We start from the raw sequence: 13,764 nt of genomic DNA on the forward strand, positions 1-13,764 counted from the left end.
GTGACTTATGCCTGCACTGCTAAATTATGTGTTGGAATTGGTTGGTTGTGGATGTTGGTGTAGTGATTGAGTATGTGAGTGTGTGTGTGTGTGTGTGTGTGTGTGTGTGTGTGTGTGTGTGTGTACCCAAAGTGGTTCTGTTTCTTCCAAGAGGTCATCAGATAGTATTTTCAGAGCACTTGTCTCTAAGTGTAGAGAAAGCATTTGGCATGGGAATTGTCAGCCAGAATGGCTGCAGCCCATGGGGACTGAGCTCCTGGGAACCAGCAGGCTTGGGGCATGGCATTGGTTGCTTAGATGGCTTGTGGAGCTCAGTGTTCCACCCTGTTATTCCACTGTCTGGCTAGTTCAATTACTGACGAGCTGGCCAGTTTAATTCAGTAACTTGATCCTAAGGTTGATGAGACCTGACAGGTCCCTCCTTGTATCTTTCATATGAGCTCTGTGAGCTGGTGGTGGTCAGTTGTAGAGAGGGTGGCAGGTAAACATTTGGCATGATGAGCTCCCAGCCTCACGTAGACCTGTGGCATGAAGTGATGTTCTTTTTAGCATGTGCCTTCTCTGCTGTTCCTAGATATGAGCAGCTCCTGCTGCCTCTAGGGCTGCCATTCCTGGAGGTGTTCCTGTCTAGACTGATGCCTAGGGAAGAGAGACCTTAGCGTAGCCCAGAAGGAACTGCCCCTACATTCCTTCCCCCACTGTCCCTGCTTGGAGACACTGTTGCAGATGTGCATCCCCAGAGACGGGCTATGTACAACAGTATATGTTAGTCTGACTTGACTAGAGATTCTGGGGAATCGGCCACGCTAGGTGAGCCCTCTCCTATGTGTGCATGGTACTGAGTGTGAGGGCTGCTGTTGTTGGCTCTTGCCACTCATGCTAAGACCTCTGAGGGCTCAGGAGCTGTATGTGAGCTCCCTCTGGTGGTTTGCTGCCAGACTGGGGAGAATGTGGCTGTCAGAAACCTTGGCAGTCTTACAGCGGTGTTTCCTGGGGTGGCGTGGGGCTGCTGAAGGACCTTCAGTATGCATGGTGAGTGAGGCCTTCTGTGCTCTGGCAAGCATGGCAGGTGGTTCCAGAATTGCTGGGGTGAGGCACAGTCCTGTGTAGCCCCCATGGAAGCTCCTAAGGAGTAGGCCACTAAGTGTAGAGTATCTTCTGCTCTCTGCTGTGACTCCTCATCTTTGCCTAGTCTTCTAGGTGTGCACGCACGTGCGCGCGCGCGCGCACACACACACACACACACACACACACACACACACACACGGAATCCCACTCATGTCTTGCATAGTCTTACGTTCACAATATTACATGTTATCACATACATTCACACATAGGCATATGATCTCCCACTCAATTCACACACTCAAATTCTCAGTCACAAGTCCTGTATTCATGCTCCCAATTTCACACTCACAGTCACTGTCTCGGCAGAATTGTGATATACTTACATGCCTGCTCACACTGGGGCCTTTGTGAAGGTGAACTGTTTTCAATGTACAGTGTGTAAAGGTCTCAGCCTTTAAAAAGGGACACTGGAAAGCCCCGACCATCCCTGGGAAGACAGTGTGAAAAGAAGTGACTGTTAAGAGATTTTTGCTTTCTCTGTTGTTTTTGGAAAATCTTCTTCCCATCACTTGGAAGTGGCTGCAATAGCTACATGGGAGGTGGATTGGTAACATAGCCTGATTCCTTCCTGGGGTCACCGTGACCTAGAAGCCGTGGGACTTGAATCTGGGAACTGAGGGTCTGGGAGCAAAGGCCAGGTGCTTTTGGGGAAGCCAGGTGGGGTGGGTGCCTGTAGCCTCACATGGTAAGGGTGCTCTTGCCTCCTGTATTTGCCATGTGCTCATCCAAAGCCCACAGCTTTAGGTCAGCCTGCCTGGGTCTCTAGGTGTGGGAGACTGTTGGAATTGCAATAAAGGTGGCTGTAACTCTTCCCAGACCATTCCTCCCAGGGCAGTGTGGGCCAGGCTGTGGTGATGGATGGTCTCGGAGAGAACTGTGTCTTGTCTTCTAGCCATGTAGGGTTTACTGGCTCACTTTAGCCTCACTTTTCTGCACATGTAGAATTGGTTCTCAGCTTCTCTTTAGCCCTGGTCTTGGCCAGTGCCTGTCTGGTGGATGCATCTGCAGCCTTCTGCCAGATGTGCACTGCGGCCCGCACCTGCACTGACATGGTGCCCAAGTGCCACTTGTGTCTCAGAACGTTCTCTGGTTTTCTCACTCCTGTTTATGTTTTGTTTCTTGCATGTGCAGTTTTGTAAAGCAAACTCGAGGTACTGTATCTCGCAGCTCATCTGTCTCCAGCGTAAACTCACCGTGAGTGGTTCTGCTACAATTCTCCATCTGTGGCTCCATGATAACTATGTGCACACCTCTTCCCTCCACACCTGACTGCTTCCCCCCAGTCATTTGCTTCATGGGCAGCTCCAGCCCAGCCTTTTGTGGGAGTAGTGGGCATGTTCCCTGTTGTCCCCAAGTCCTCCTCACAGGCCCAGGTCTTTCTGAGCTTGGCCTTCCTCTCCCTTCTGGTCTCTGTCCTTTTGTCTGCTGTCTGTCTGTGTGCAGTCACTCTAGTACCTTGTATGTATCTACTTCTTGGATAGGCTGGAACTCTGTAGACTCAGGTCTTCTGTGCTTTTCATGAAGTCCTGTGCACAGGGGTGACAGAGAGAGTTCTTGGTGACAATTCCTTGGCTCCTCTTAGCCCCTCCTTACTTTGGGGAGATGAGTCAGTTAAACTGAGGCAGCCTTGTTTTAGTTTGAACAAAGCTTCTATAGAGCTTGTAGTACATAGGCTAGGGGAATACTAAAAATCCAGGGATGAATGCTGAGGGCCTGGGAGCAGAATGGGGACCCACATTCTGTTCACAGGGGAGGATAGTAAGGTAGGGAGCAGACCAAGCTGGCCTTCCTGGCAGTGACACCAGCCTGGCTAGTTGCCCTGAGTAGCTCTTCCTGGGAGATGTGCTCCTGATTCTTCCCTCAAGGATGGGGCCCGGACCTGTAAGTGACAGTCCTGTTTCCCTCCTGACTTCACCTGAGCTCCCAGGGAAGTGCTGGTGTTGTCTGCTGCCGGCGGCTCCTCATGGTAGAGAAGGAACGTTTGTAGTTGGGCCCTCTGCGTGGATAGTCGGGTCCCCTCTGTGTCTCGTGGCTGCTTTGTGGGCCTCCTTGACAGCAGCACAGAGCAGTCTGAGTCTTCTCACAAGTGTGAGATGCCGCCGGGTGTTGGGGCCCTGATGCCTGGTAGAGTGAGAAAGTCTCTTGAGTGCTCAGTAACTTCCATATGGCAGAAGTGAGGTGTCAGTGGTACATACCGGGGATGCCTCACCCTTCCATAGCATCAGGTGACAGGCCAGCTCTGCCCAGAGACTCACAGCAGGAGCACAGACACTCAAGATTCCTTTCTGAGTGAAAGGAATTTCTTGAGTTGTCCTGAGTGCCTTAGCTGAGAGCCTCACACCTTCCATATATGGCTGGATAGCGTTTAAAACTGGGACCAGGACGTCCTGAGAGCAGCTCTTCCCCGGGGCTCCTTAGGGAGCCCTGTTCAGTGTGGATTCTGCCTGAGGAGTGCTGCCAGCCATATAGCAAGATAGGTCAGCAAGGAGTTTGCCTTTCAAGAGAGGATCTTGAATTGCTTCTGAAGTTGTTGAAGAGGAACAGAGTGAGCTGTCTGTCCTAGCCACAATGGGCAGAGGTCAAAGAACAGCTGTAGAGAGTGACCAGGGCAAGGGCAGGATGGCCCAGATGTGTAGAATGAGACTCGGGAATCTGTCCTGGGAGGAGCCCGTGGTCTCTATGGGTTTGTGAATCAGATTAACAGTCTGGTGTTATTAGGTCTCAGAGCAATGGACTGGGAGGCTGTAGCAGCCAGCAGAGGTGAGTGGGTGGCCCTTAGCCAGCTAGTTGGTATTGTTCTATGTTTTGAGGGGCCCCTGCAAGCTCAGTGATACCCTCCAGTCCCATGGGCAACCTGTATTCTTCTGTACTTGAGGTGGTTCCTGAGAGAGGGTCATACCTGGGGCAAGGCTAGACCTGAGCGAGCCCATTCCTGCCATCCCACAGAGCTGGGGCGTCAGGCCTGTGCATACGTGCATACCCTTGTTGTCGTCAATGCCCATCGTTCACAACAGAGAGCTGTGGTGCTGGCCCCAGCCCTGATGCTCCTTTGAGCCAGCCAGCTCTCTGCTGATGAGAGGACTCAGAAGCCAGGCCCATCTTGGTGTACTGACTGGTTGAGAGGTCCAGGAAGTGACCAGATACCAACCCTCCCAGGATCTTGAAGATGGGTGCATATCTTCAGGCCCTGTTCCTTTTCTTGTCTTCCAGCGTTGTGCAAAGATGAGCCCTACAGGGACAAGGAAGCTCTGTGGGTATTAGAGGGCATTCTTGGAGCAGAGCTATCATGGGTGTGATGTCCCGGTGAGGACAAGTAGCAGATGCGTCTTGTTGTTCTGTCAACCTCACCTGAGCTCCTAGGGGAGGAGGCACAGCTTCTGTTGTTCTTTATCGGCTTTCAGACTTGCCCGGGGCTGGCTCCTCACACAGAGAAAGGATAAGATTTGCAAGCCTCCCACTGAACAGTCTTCCGGTGACTGGGCTGTCCCCTGGGGCACAGTTTGCACCTGTGGTTTGAGGCAGTTGGGGTCTGGCTGAGAGCTTGCGTGTTCTTCAGGCACTTCTTCCCTCCTGCCCTGTATGCATGTGAACCTAACTCCATCAACGACTAACTCTGGACCCCAAGTAGATCATGCCCTCTTTCTAAGCTCAGTGCTCATCCTTTGAAATGGGCACAGGAAAAGCACCTGTCCTCGAGGTGGTCATAAAGGCTGTATGAGGTGGGTATGGAACCCAGAGCACTGATGCTGTCGCTGTCATTGTTAGTGAACCCCCAGACAATGCCGGGGTTATCCAGAAGCCTCCAGACCGAAGGATGAGGCTGTAGCCTCAAATGAGGTCTCCACTTGGCAGAGGTGGGCCTGGGGCCACATCCTTTGCTGGCTTTATTCAGTAAAGAACCCAGAATGGACAAGAGCTCTCTGTTTAGGATGTGGGAACAGAAGATGTCTGGGCCAGTGAGATTTGAATGAAGGTGAGGCCTTTTATGGTTCAGTGAGAACTGAACTAGACTGCTGCCCACCCCTGTTGCTGGAGGATTTCTAGGTATGTCCAACTCTCTTCTCAGTGGAGTATGAGGCTCCCCACAGAGCCAGGAGGGCACTGGTGGCTGCAAAACAGGTTTCCTCCGCTCTAGACATGACTTTGGCTCCTGGTAATTGGTTGAGCCAAATAGTGGGGGCTGCCTGAGTGCTTCAGAATGCAGCAGAAGTTCTGTTTGCTCACGACAGGGCCACCTGCTCCCTTGGGAGGTACCAAGGGTAAGTGCCTCTAGAGGTGTCCATTTGTCTAGCCCTCCTGGGCCGCCAGCTCCCAAGGCAGACTGCAGGGTGCCTCCACCGGTTCTTCTCGGTTTGCAAGATGGTCTCCCTTCCCATTTTGCCTTCCTGGCTAGCTGCCCGTTTACCTACTCATGCTGGTACCTGGCATCCTCACAGCCTTGCACCTTTCAGACTCTGGGACATTGACAGGAGGAGCTGAACTGCACCCCTACCCCCATTCTTCCCCCATCAGCAACATTGCAGGGGTCTTTAAGGCTCTGGTTACCTCTCCTTCCCTGTCCCCACATTCCTCCATCGCTTGTGTTCATCTGCGGCTTCCCTGTGAGGCAGAGATAAGCTGGATGGTGACACTCATGATAGTCTCCCCGCAGCAGGCAGCAGAATTCGGCCAAGGCGCGCTCAGTGTGGGAGCAGCGGGCCAGTCAGCTAAGGCTGCAGAACCTGCGTGCCAGCTGTGAGGCACTGTACAGCGAGATGGACCCCGAGGAGCGCCTGCGTTATGCCAGCACACGCCATGTGAGGCCAGACATGAAGACACACATGGACCGGCCCCTAGTGGTGGAGCCTGGCCGGGATGGCTTGCGGGGACCTGTGGGGAACAAGTCGAAGCCCGAAGGCACGGAGGCGCCTGAAAGTGCAGACCCTCCACGCAGGCACCACCGGCACCGTGATAGGGACAAGGGCTCAGCCACGGCCCCTGCTGGCGGCGGCGAACAGGACAGGACAGACTGTCCCAAGAGCGAAAACACCGAAACGACCACGACCCGGGAGGAACGTCCGCGCCCTCGCCGCAGTCACAGCAAGGATGCTGCAGGGGCTGAAGTGCAAGCACGCTGTGAGCGCAACAGGCGTCACCACCGGCGTGGCTCCCCGGAAGAGGAGGCCGCTGAACGCGAGCCCCGGCGACACCGTGCCCACCGGCATGCACAGGACTCGGGTAAAGAGGGCACCGCACCAGTGCTGGCACCCAAGGGCGAGCGACGCCCACGTCATCGAGGCCCCCGCACGGGCCCCCGCGAGGCAGAGAACAGCGAGGAGCCCACACGCCGGCACCGTGCAAGGCATAAGGGGCCACCAACACTTGAGGCCCCTGAGAAGGAGGCTGTAGAGAAGGAGAGCATCGTGGCAGAAGCGGACAAGGAAACCCGAAACCACCAGCCCAAGTATGTAAGAGGCAGGGTATGGGGGAGGGGGGCTAGGAGCCCTTCCGCAAATAATAGAAAGGTACAGGATGATTCCGCCAGGCTGCTCCTGTTGTCCCTCCCCCCCCCCCCCCCACACACACTCCCAATTTTCCCTTTGGTAAATCCCTTGTGGCAACTAGTGTGTACTCAGTGACACACAGGGAGGGACAAAGGACTTAGGGAGAGACTGGAGACATTGGGAACACATTGACCTGGGAAGGAGCAGAGCACCCAGGAGAAGAGAAAATTGGGGGTACTGTAGATGAAGGGGAGGATGTTGGGAGAGGAGAAACAAGCAAGGTTGCCAGCTGAGTTTACAAAAAATGGACCAGAGGGTACTGTCCCGCTTTTTGGCTCTGACTCTTGAAGAAACATGGAGACTGGAGGTCGAGGTTGAAGCCATGGTCTTTGTGCTTGCTCGTTGACCGCTGACCGGCAGAAACCAGGTTAGGCACAGCTGGAGGCCGTTGTTGACCATCAGTCTACAGAGCACTGCCTTCTGTGGGTAGAACTCTGCGCTGGGCCTTTCCTGGGGAGTCGGGTGGAGGATATCCCTGGCAGGGTGTCCTGGGGGAAAATGGCCTACTTTAGACTGCTTCTTTTTCCAAGGGGTTTTGATCCTCCTACAGACTATAATACCAATAGTGTCTGGCTCTGTTAAAAGCAGATGGGTCAGCTCTATACCCTCCTTTTAGACCTAATGACAATGTGTGTAGGGTAATAGGAACCATGCAGAACATGAGGAGAGGTGGTAGCCCCAGATTTACTTGCCTTGTATAGAGAGAAAGCCATAAGGAGTTTCACCTACTGCGTCAGACTAATGAGCATTCTGGTTTCAGGGAACCTCACTGTGATCTGGAGGCCATTGCAGTTACAGGTGTGGGCCCTCTGCACATGCTGCCCAGCACCTGTCTCCAGAAAGTGGAAGAACAACCAGAAGATGCAGACAACCAGCGTAATGTCACCCGGATGGGCAGTCAGCCTTCAGACCCCAGCACCACTGTGCATGTCCCAGTGACCCTGACAGGCCCCCCCGGGGAGACCACTGTCGTGCCCAGTGAGTATCTTCCTGTACCAATGGCAGGCCCAGCCACCCCATTGCTGCTGCTCTCTGTCAGTGACTGGGGACCCAGATTACTTCTCCGAATTTTCTCCCGATGGAGACCACGTTCTTTGCTATCAGTAGCTGTCCTTTGATATCTTGGCTTTCCATTGCCCTGGAGGCAGATAGATGTTAAATATCCTTGTCCCTCCTCCTAAAAAACTGTTTTCACATTGCTGGCTTATGCCAGGCTCAGGGTCCGAGTGCTGGGGACACAGTGGAAGGTGGGCACTTCCATCTTCATCTTTTGTTGCTTGCCAAAGGTGGTAAGGACTGGTGCTGGGGGTGGGTAGGTGAGGACAAGGGTCTCGGAGCTGTCCTCTGCCTAGTCATGTGCTCCTGTAGCCTTGCTCTAGACCCCACCCCCTTGTGCGACTTGCTCTCCTCCCTTGCTCATGCCTGTGTGTGTGAAACCAGAAAGGAGCATGCAGTGAGAGCATAGTGAATAAGCCATGTAGTTAGAAGGCTGATGGATGTGGTCCTCACAGACAGACATTAGAGTGAAAGAAACCATTCCAGGGAGAGAGGCAGAGCCTATGGAAGGCCAGGCAGCACTGATCTCTGAATAGGCCGTATGAGCTACCCCATGCACACCCACATGTGTGTGCAGTCAGTCACACACACTTTGTCTGGGAAGACAGAATGGTAGAGAGGGCTGACTTTTAACTCCTTAGCCACCAGGCTCCCTGAGGAAAACTTGATCATGGCCCACTCTTGATTCACTTGCTGTGCACACAAATGGATCTGTCTTCTCTGAAGAGTAGCCTGAGAGTGAGCCCAGGGACCCCCTGGGATTTTGTCTACAGCTGGCCCATCTGTGCTGGCAGCCACAGGCCTTTTATCAGAATGTCACATACTTAGAATCATACAGCATGCATATTTTCAGGTTGGCTTAAAAAAGAAAGAAAGAAAGAAAGAAAACAAACTTTTATCATTATACACTTAAGGAATTAATTCTATGGCTTGGTAGTTCATTTCTTACCACACTGAAGTTCCACTGTCTGGGTATATCACCATTGTCTGTGCACCTATCAAAGGATATTTCATTTACTTCTAGCTTTAGTAGTTACATGTTCAGGGTTCATGTTGTTATACTCCTGAGTGCATACCTCCTAAGCGTGATTGTGAAGTTGTATGTGGTAAGACTGTTTTAGTTTTGTATGAAACTGCCAAATGTCTTCAATGTGGCTGTGCTAGTATACATTCCCATTAGCGACCAATGAAACTCTCTCTGCTTCACGTAGTTCTGAATCTGGTGTTACCTGTGGTTTGGATTTTACTTGTTCTAATGAACTACATAGCAGAGTTTGTTTAACTTTGCAACTTCCTAATGAGGTATGATTTTGAGTATTTTTCATTATGTTTACTTGACATCTGTGTATCTTCTTTGGGGAGATTTTTATTCAGGTCTTTGCCTATTTTTTAATTGGTTTGTTTAATAGCTTAATTTTCAACACACACACACACACACACACACACACACACACACACACACACACACGGACTTACGTATTTTTATTTTATGTGTGGATGCTTTGCCTGCATGTGTGCTTCCGTACCTTGTGCATGCCTGGTGCTGGTGGAGTCAGAAGAGGGCTTCAGAAACCCTGTAACTGGAGTTTCAGATGGCCGTATGCTGCCATGGGGGTGCGTAAGAGCAGGAAGTGCTTTTAACCACCCAACTATCTCTCCAGCACCACTTTTTATATTTTTCACAGAGGTCTTTTATCAAATGTATTTTATATGTATTTTCTCCCAGTCTCTGGCTTGGACTTTTAGTGTCTGAATGCCTGGTATATACATATATGTTTAAATTTTCTTCCTGAGACAGGGTCTCACTATGTAGCTCAGACACTGACCTCTGTCTTTAAAGTGCCAAAATTATAAGTGTTCACTACCAATTTGGTTCTCTGTCTGGTGTTCATGATTATCCCTTTTGGGGTTAATCTGATACTTGTCACTACTGCTAGAAGAAGAAATCTAGGGTATTGATTTTAAATTTTTTATGTGTTTACTATTTATCCTGTTTTTCTGAATCCTCAACTCAAGGCATTAGTTTTAATGTTGGTTTTGTTTGTTTTGTTTCCCCACTACATTATCAGAACTTCTGTGAGACAGTGGATCTCTCTTCCAAGTTTTAGATCTCGTAATCTGTCTGATAGCATTGGTGGAAACATCCAGGTTATTGGGTACCTTTGCCTTGTTTTATCTTCACTAGGCTAAAAATTCTGGCTTTAGACATATGTAGAAACATGTTTCTAGTATACATTAATTCCTATTTTAGTAAATTTTTTGCCTGCTCAAAGAGTTAAATTTTGTTAAGTCTTTAAAGCATCCATAGAGGTCATATTTTCTCTTATGCATGGAGATATATAGCAATGAATTTCAGATCTGGAACTGTCTATGCAATGTTAGACCTCAGTCAGTCATTATTTATTAGCAGATTTAGTTCATTCTATTTTTCTGGTATAAAAATAGAATGAGCTAAATCTGCTAACAAATAAAAAATGTGGTAGCCACTGATGGAGCCTAGATCCTCTGAATGGAGACTTTTGTGTAGAGTTTCACAAGATGGACAATGAATCCTGATAGGGAGACTTGGTCTCTTTCCAGAGGTTGGGGGTCAAGTAGCTGTCAGTCTTGGAGATGGCGTCAAAAGTGGCCTTGGAGAAGCTGCTAGAGTGGCAGTGTAGCCCTAGCTCAGTGACTCTCAACTTGTGGGTGGGTCTTGACCCCTTTGGGATCACATATCAGCGATCCTGAATATCAGATTATGATTCATAGCAGTAGTAAAATTCCAGTTATGAAGTAGCAAGGAAATACTATTATGTTTAGGGATCCCCATGACATGGACTGGATTAAAGGGCTGCAGCGTTAGGAAGGTTGAGAACCGCTGGCCTAGCTGGTGTGTAGCAGTCATCAATACCGCTCAGTAGCAGCAGCTTCTTGGATGGAGGAGCAGAGACGATGCCAGCGGGTCTTGGGGCAGAGGTGAGGCACATCAGCACAGCCACAGTGGCCTGTCACCTTTCACAGGATGGCCAATCTTCTTTCCCCCATAGCCTCTCCATATAGAGATAATGGAAAGCTTTGGCCAAGATGATGGCCCCTTGAATGACACTGGCAACTGTCTTAGAGCATTTACCACCAGACACGTGATCATTATAGTCCCCAGTAGTGATAAAAGCTAGTGAGGAGACTTATGTGAAGTGGCTGGTGTGCCTCACAGCACCAGAAAACCTAGTGTAATTATGCAGATTAAGACAGTTATACTTATTTTGATCATGATTTTTTTGTTTGTTGTTTTTTTGGTTTTTTGAGACAGGGTTTCTCTGTGTAACAGCACTGGCTGTCCTGGACCTCACTGTGTAAACCAGGTGGCCTCAAACCCCCTCACTGTGTAAACCAGGTGGCCTCAAACCCCCAGAGATCCGCCCACCTTGTCTCCTGAGTGCTGGGATCAAAGGCATGCACTACCACTGCCCGGCCAGTTATACTTATTTTGAAATGCGCTGTTGGATTCCATTAATATTTTCTTAAGAGTTTGTCTTGGTACTTTAAAGTGAGGTGAATACTGTGGTTTTATTATTCTGTGTTTAGCATTGTAAGGTTAGGATATTAATACCATATAGTCACATCATACTTGACTTCAATACTCCACTCCTGAAAATCAGATGTTCCAATTACAGCCAGTATTTTCCTGGTGTTGGGGATCAAACTAGGATCTTTCACATGTTAAGCAAGGAATCCATTGCCTTTCTTATTTAAAATGGTTTTAAAAAGTTACCATGTTGCATGCTAACCCAACCACACAGTTTCATAAAATATGATGAAATATCACTTAAACACTGACAAGTCACGCAGTATCATGTTAGGGCATAAAACATTTAACATTTTTGCTGATCACTGGTTAAAATAACTGTTAATAGGAATTGCTTTGGATACGTCCCTTCTTGAAATGTAGGTACTTTTAAAAACATCCGTACATGATTCTGATAATCTACCACTGGAATTTGGACTCCTGCCTGTGAGTTTTTCTCTGCATTACTCTGTTAAAAACATTATATTATGTTCTGGGTGGGCATACCCTTCTACATGAACATCAGGCAGGAAAGGTAACAACATTGTAGTGACATATTTTGCTGGAGTGTTGGGCATTACAAAAGAAGACTGTGAACTGGGGAATTTGCCTCAAGTGAGGAGCTGGCCTGTGGAATATTATTAGTTCATAAAAAGAATTGGAATGTTTTACTGTTTGGTGCTGTGACACAGTCTTTGTAGAATTTTGTAAAGTTATCTCATGGACTTATATAATGGCAACTCTTTGTATACTTGTCTATTTGTTAATTGTCTCTTGAAATGAGCTTGGTAAATTATATTTTCCTTTAAAAAATTACCCATTTAGGGACAAGAAAGATGGGTAATTTGGTAGAGTTTGTCCCACAAGCATAGGGACCTTAGTTTAGATCCCAAGTAGCCATGTAAAATCCAGCAGTGAGCCTGTAAGCTCAGTGGTGGGAGATGACCCTGGGGCTTGCTGCCAGTCAGACTGCTTACTAGTAAGCTCCAGGTTCAGTAAGAAACTCTGTCTCCCCCAAATAAGGTGGAAAGAGATTAAAGAAGATACCTGGTGTTGACTGTTGGCCTCCAAATACACACCTTTACACATGTGTACACATGCATGTGTACACACCAAACAAGCAGAGCATTGACTTAAATTGTTCCTTTTATTTTTCTCTTCTTTTCTTTTCTTTTCCCTTCTGTTCTGTTCTGTTCTGTTCTGTTCTCCTCTCCTCTCCTCTCCTCCCCTCCCCTCCCCTCCCCTCCCCTCCCCTCCCCTCCTCTTCTCTTCTCTTCTCTTTCTTGGTCAAGACAGAATTTCTCTGTGTAGCCCTGAGTGTCCTGGAACTCTTTGTAGATCAGGCTATCCTCGAACTCACAGAGATCCGCCTGCCTCTGGCTCCTGAGTGCTGGGATTAAAGGCATGTGCCACCACTGCCCGGCCTTAAGTTCTTTTTTCTTTAATTAACTTCTTGTTCAGTGTTTTTTTTCCCCTTGTCATTTTTAGAATCTGAGCATTTCTGTGATTTCTCCTTGATTAGATTAGTTGGTGGTTTATATACTTCGTAATCTTTATAAAATGAAAACCAATATTTTAATTCATTTGTTATTTCTACCATAATTTGTTGTAAGAAAATCACTATTTTTCATTTTGTCATTATTATCTTCTTTTTTGTTTTATTTTGTTGTTGTTACTTTTCTAACTTCTTAAGTTACTTATGTATTTTATCTTAAACATGTATTTCTAGATTCCTTCCAAAGTCTCTACATAAAAACCACAAATGAATAATTTAATTTTTTCACTTTTTATTTTTTCTTTTTCTATGTCCTGGTTATGATATTCAATGCCACATTTTCTCAAGCCTACAATTCTCCTACCTTAGCCTTCCAGTACTGTGATTATAGACCTGGGATACCACAATCAATTTTAGTTTTCTTTTTCATAATGTCCTTGTCTGGTTTGGGTATCAAAGTAAAAATGGATCCATAAAATGTTTTAGATCTAATGAAACTGTTCCCTCTGCTAATTTCCGGAGTATATTATGTTGAACTGGGTACTAATTGTCCTTTAAATTACTAATTGTCCTTTAAATAGTTGGTAGAAATTGCCAAACAAGCATTTCCATCTGAGTTACTTTAAATTAGTACCTACAGGATTATGTTATTGATATCATTTTGGATGTTTTGTACTATCTACTTTTGAGGACATTTACACATCACTGACGTTGTCAATTTTATATTATATACATGGTGTGTAGAGTACGCCATAGTTGGTCCCTTGTTATCTTTGTGATGTCTTCAGGCTCCTACTTCACGCCTTTGATTGGCATGTATTGTCATCTCTTCTTTTTCTTTGTCTTGCCACATTGTTAGTTTTATTGATCTTTTGAAAAAGTTGGATTGTTTTGTTGACTTTTTCTGTTTTCAGGAGTTTCATTTTAAATTTTATTTTTGTGTTTGTGTGTACACATGCATACAGAGGTCAGAGAACACCTCTCTTAGGTTGATT

At 47.8% G+C, this 13,764-nt stretch overlaps 1 protein-coding gene across 9 annotated transcripts in view; it reads left to right on the plus strand.

Annotated features, from left to right (window-relative positions):
- Positions 1-13,764, plus strand: part of Cacna1b (calcium voltage-gated channel subunit alpha1 B) — a 157,824-nt gene that overhangs the window by 75,892 nt on the left and 68,168 nt on the right. For 3 of the 9 annotated variants that reach the window (XM_076569298.1, XM_076569302.1, XM_076569301.1), the window contains exons 19-21: positions 2,260-2,322; positions 5,780-6,571; positions 7,432-7,649. In XM_076569298.1, coding sequence (XP_076425413.1) covers positions 2,260-2,322; positions 5,780-6,571; positions 7,432-7,649 — 1,073 coding nt within the window. The remainder of the gene's footprint in view (positions 1-2,259; positions 2,323-5,779; positions 6,572-7,431; positions 7,650-13,764) is intronic. The other 6 variants (XM_076569303.1, XM_076569306.1, XM_076569305.1 and 3 more) reach the window with 3 other exon arrangements.

This window comes from Peromyscus maniculatus, chromosome 4 (genome assembly GCF_049852395.1).
Source record: "Peromyscus maniculatus bairdii isolate BWxNUB_F1_BW_parent chromosome 4, HU_Pman_BW_mat_3.1, whole genome shotgun sequence".
Lineage (NCBI taxonomy): Eukaryota > Metazoa > Chordata > Mammalia > Rodentia > Cricetidae > Peromyscus > Peromyscus maniculatus.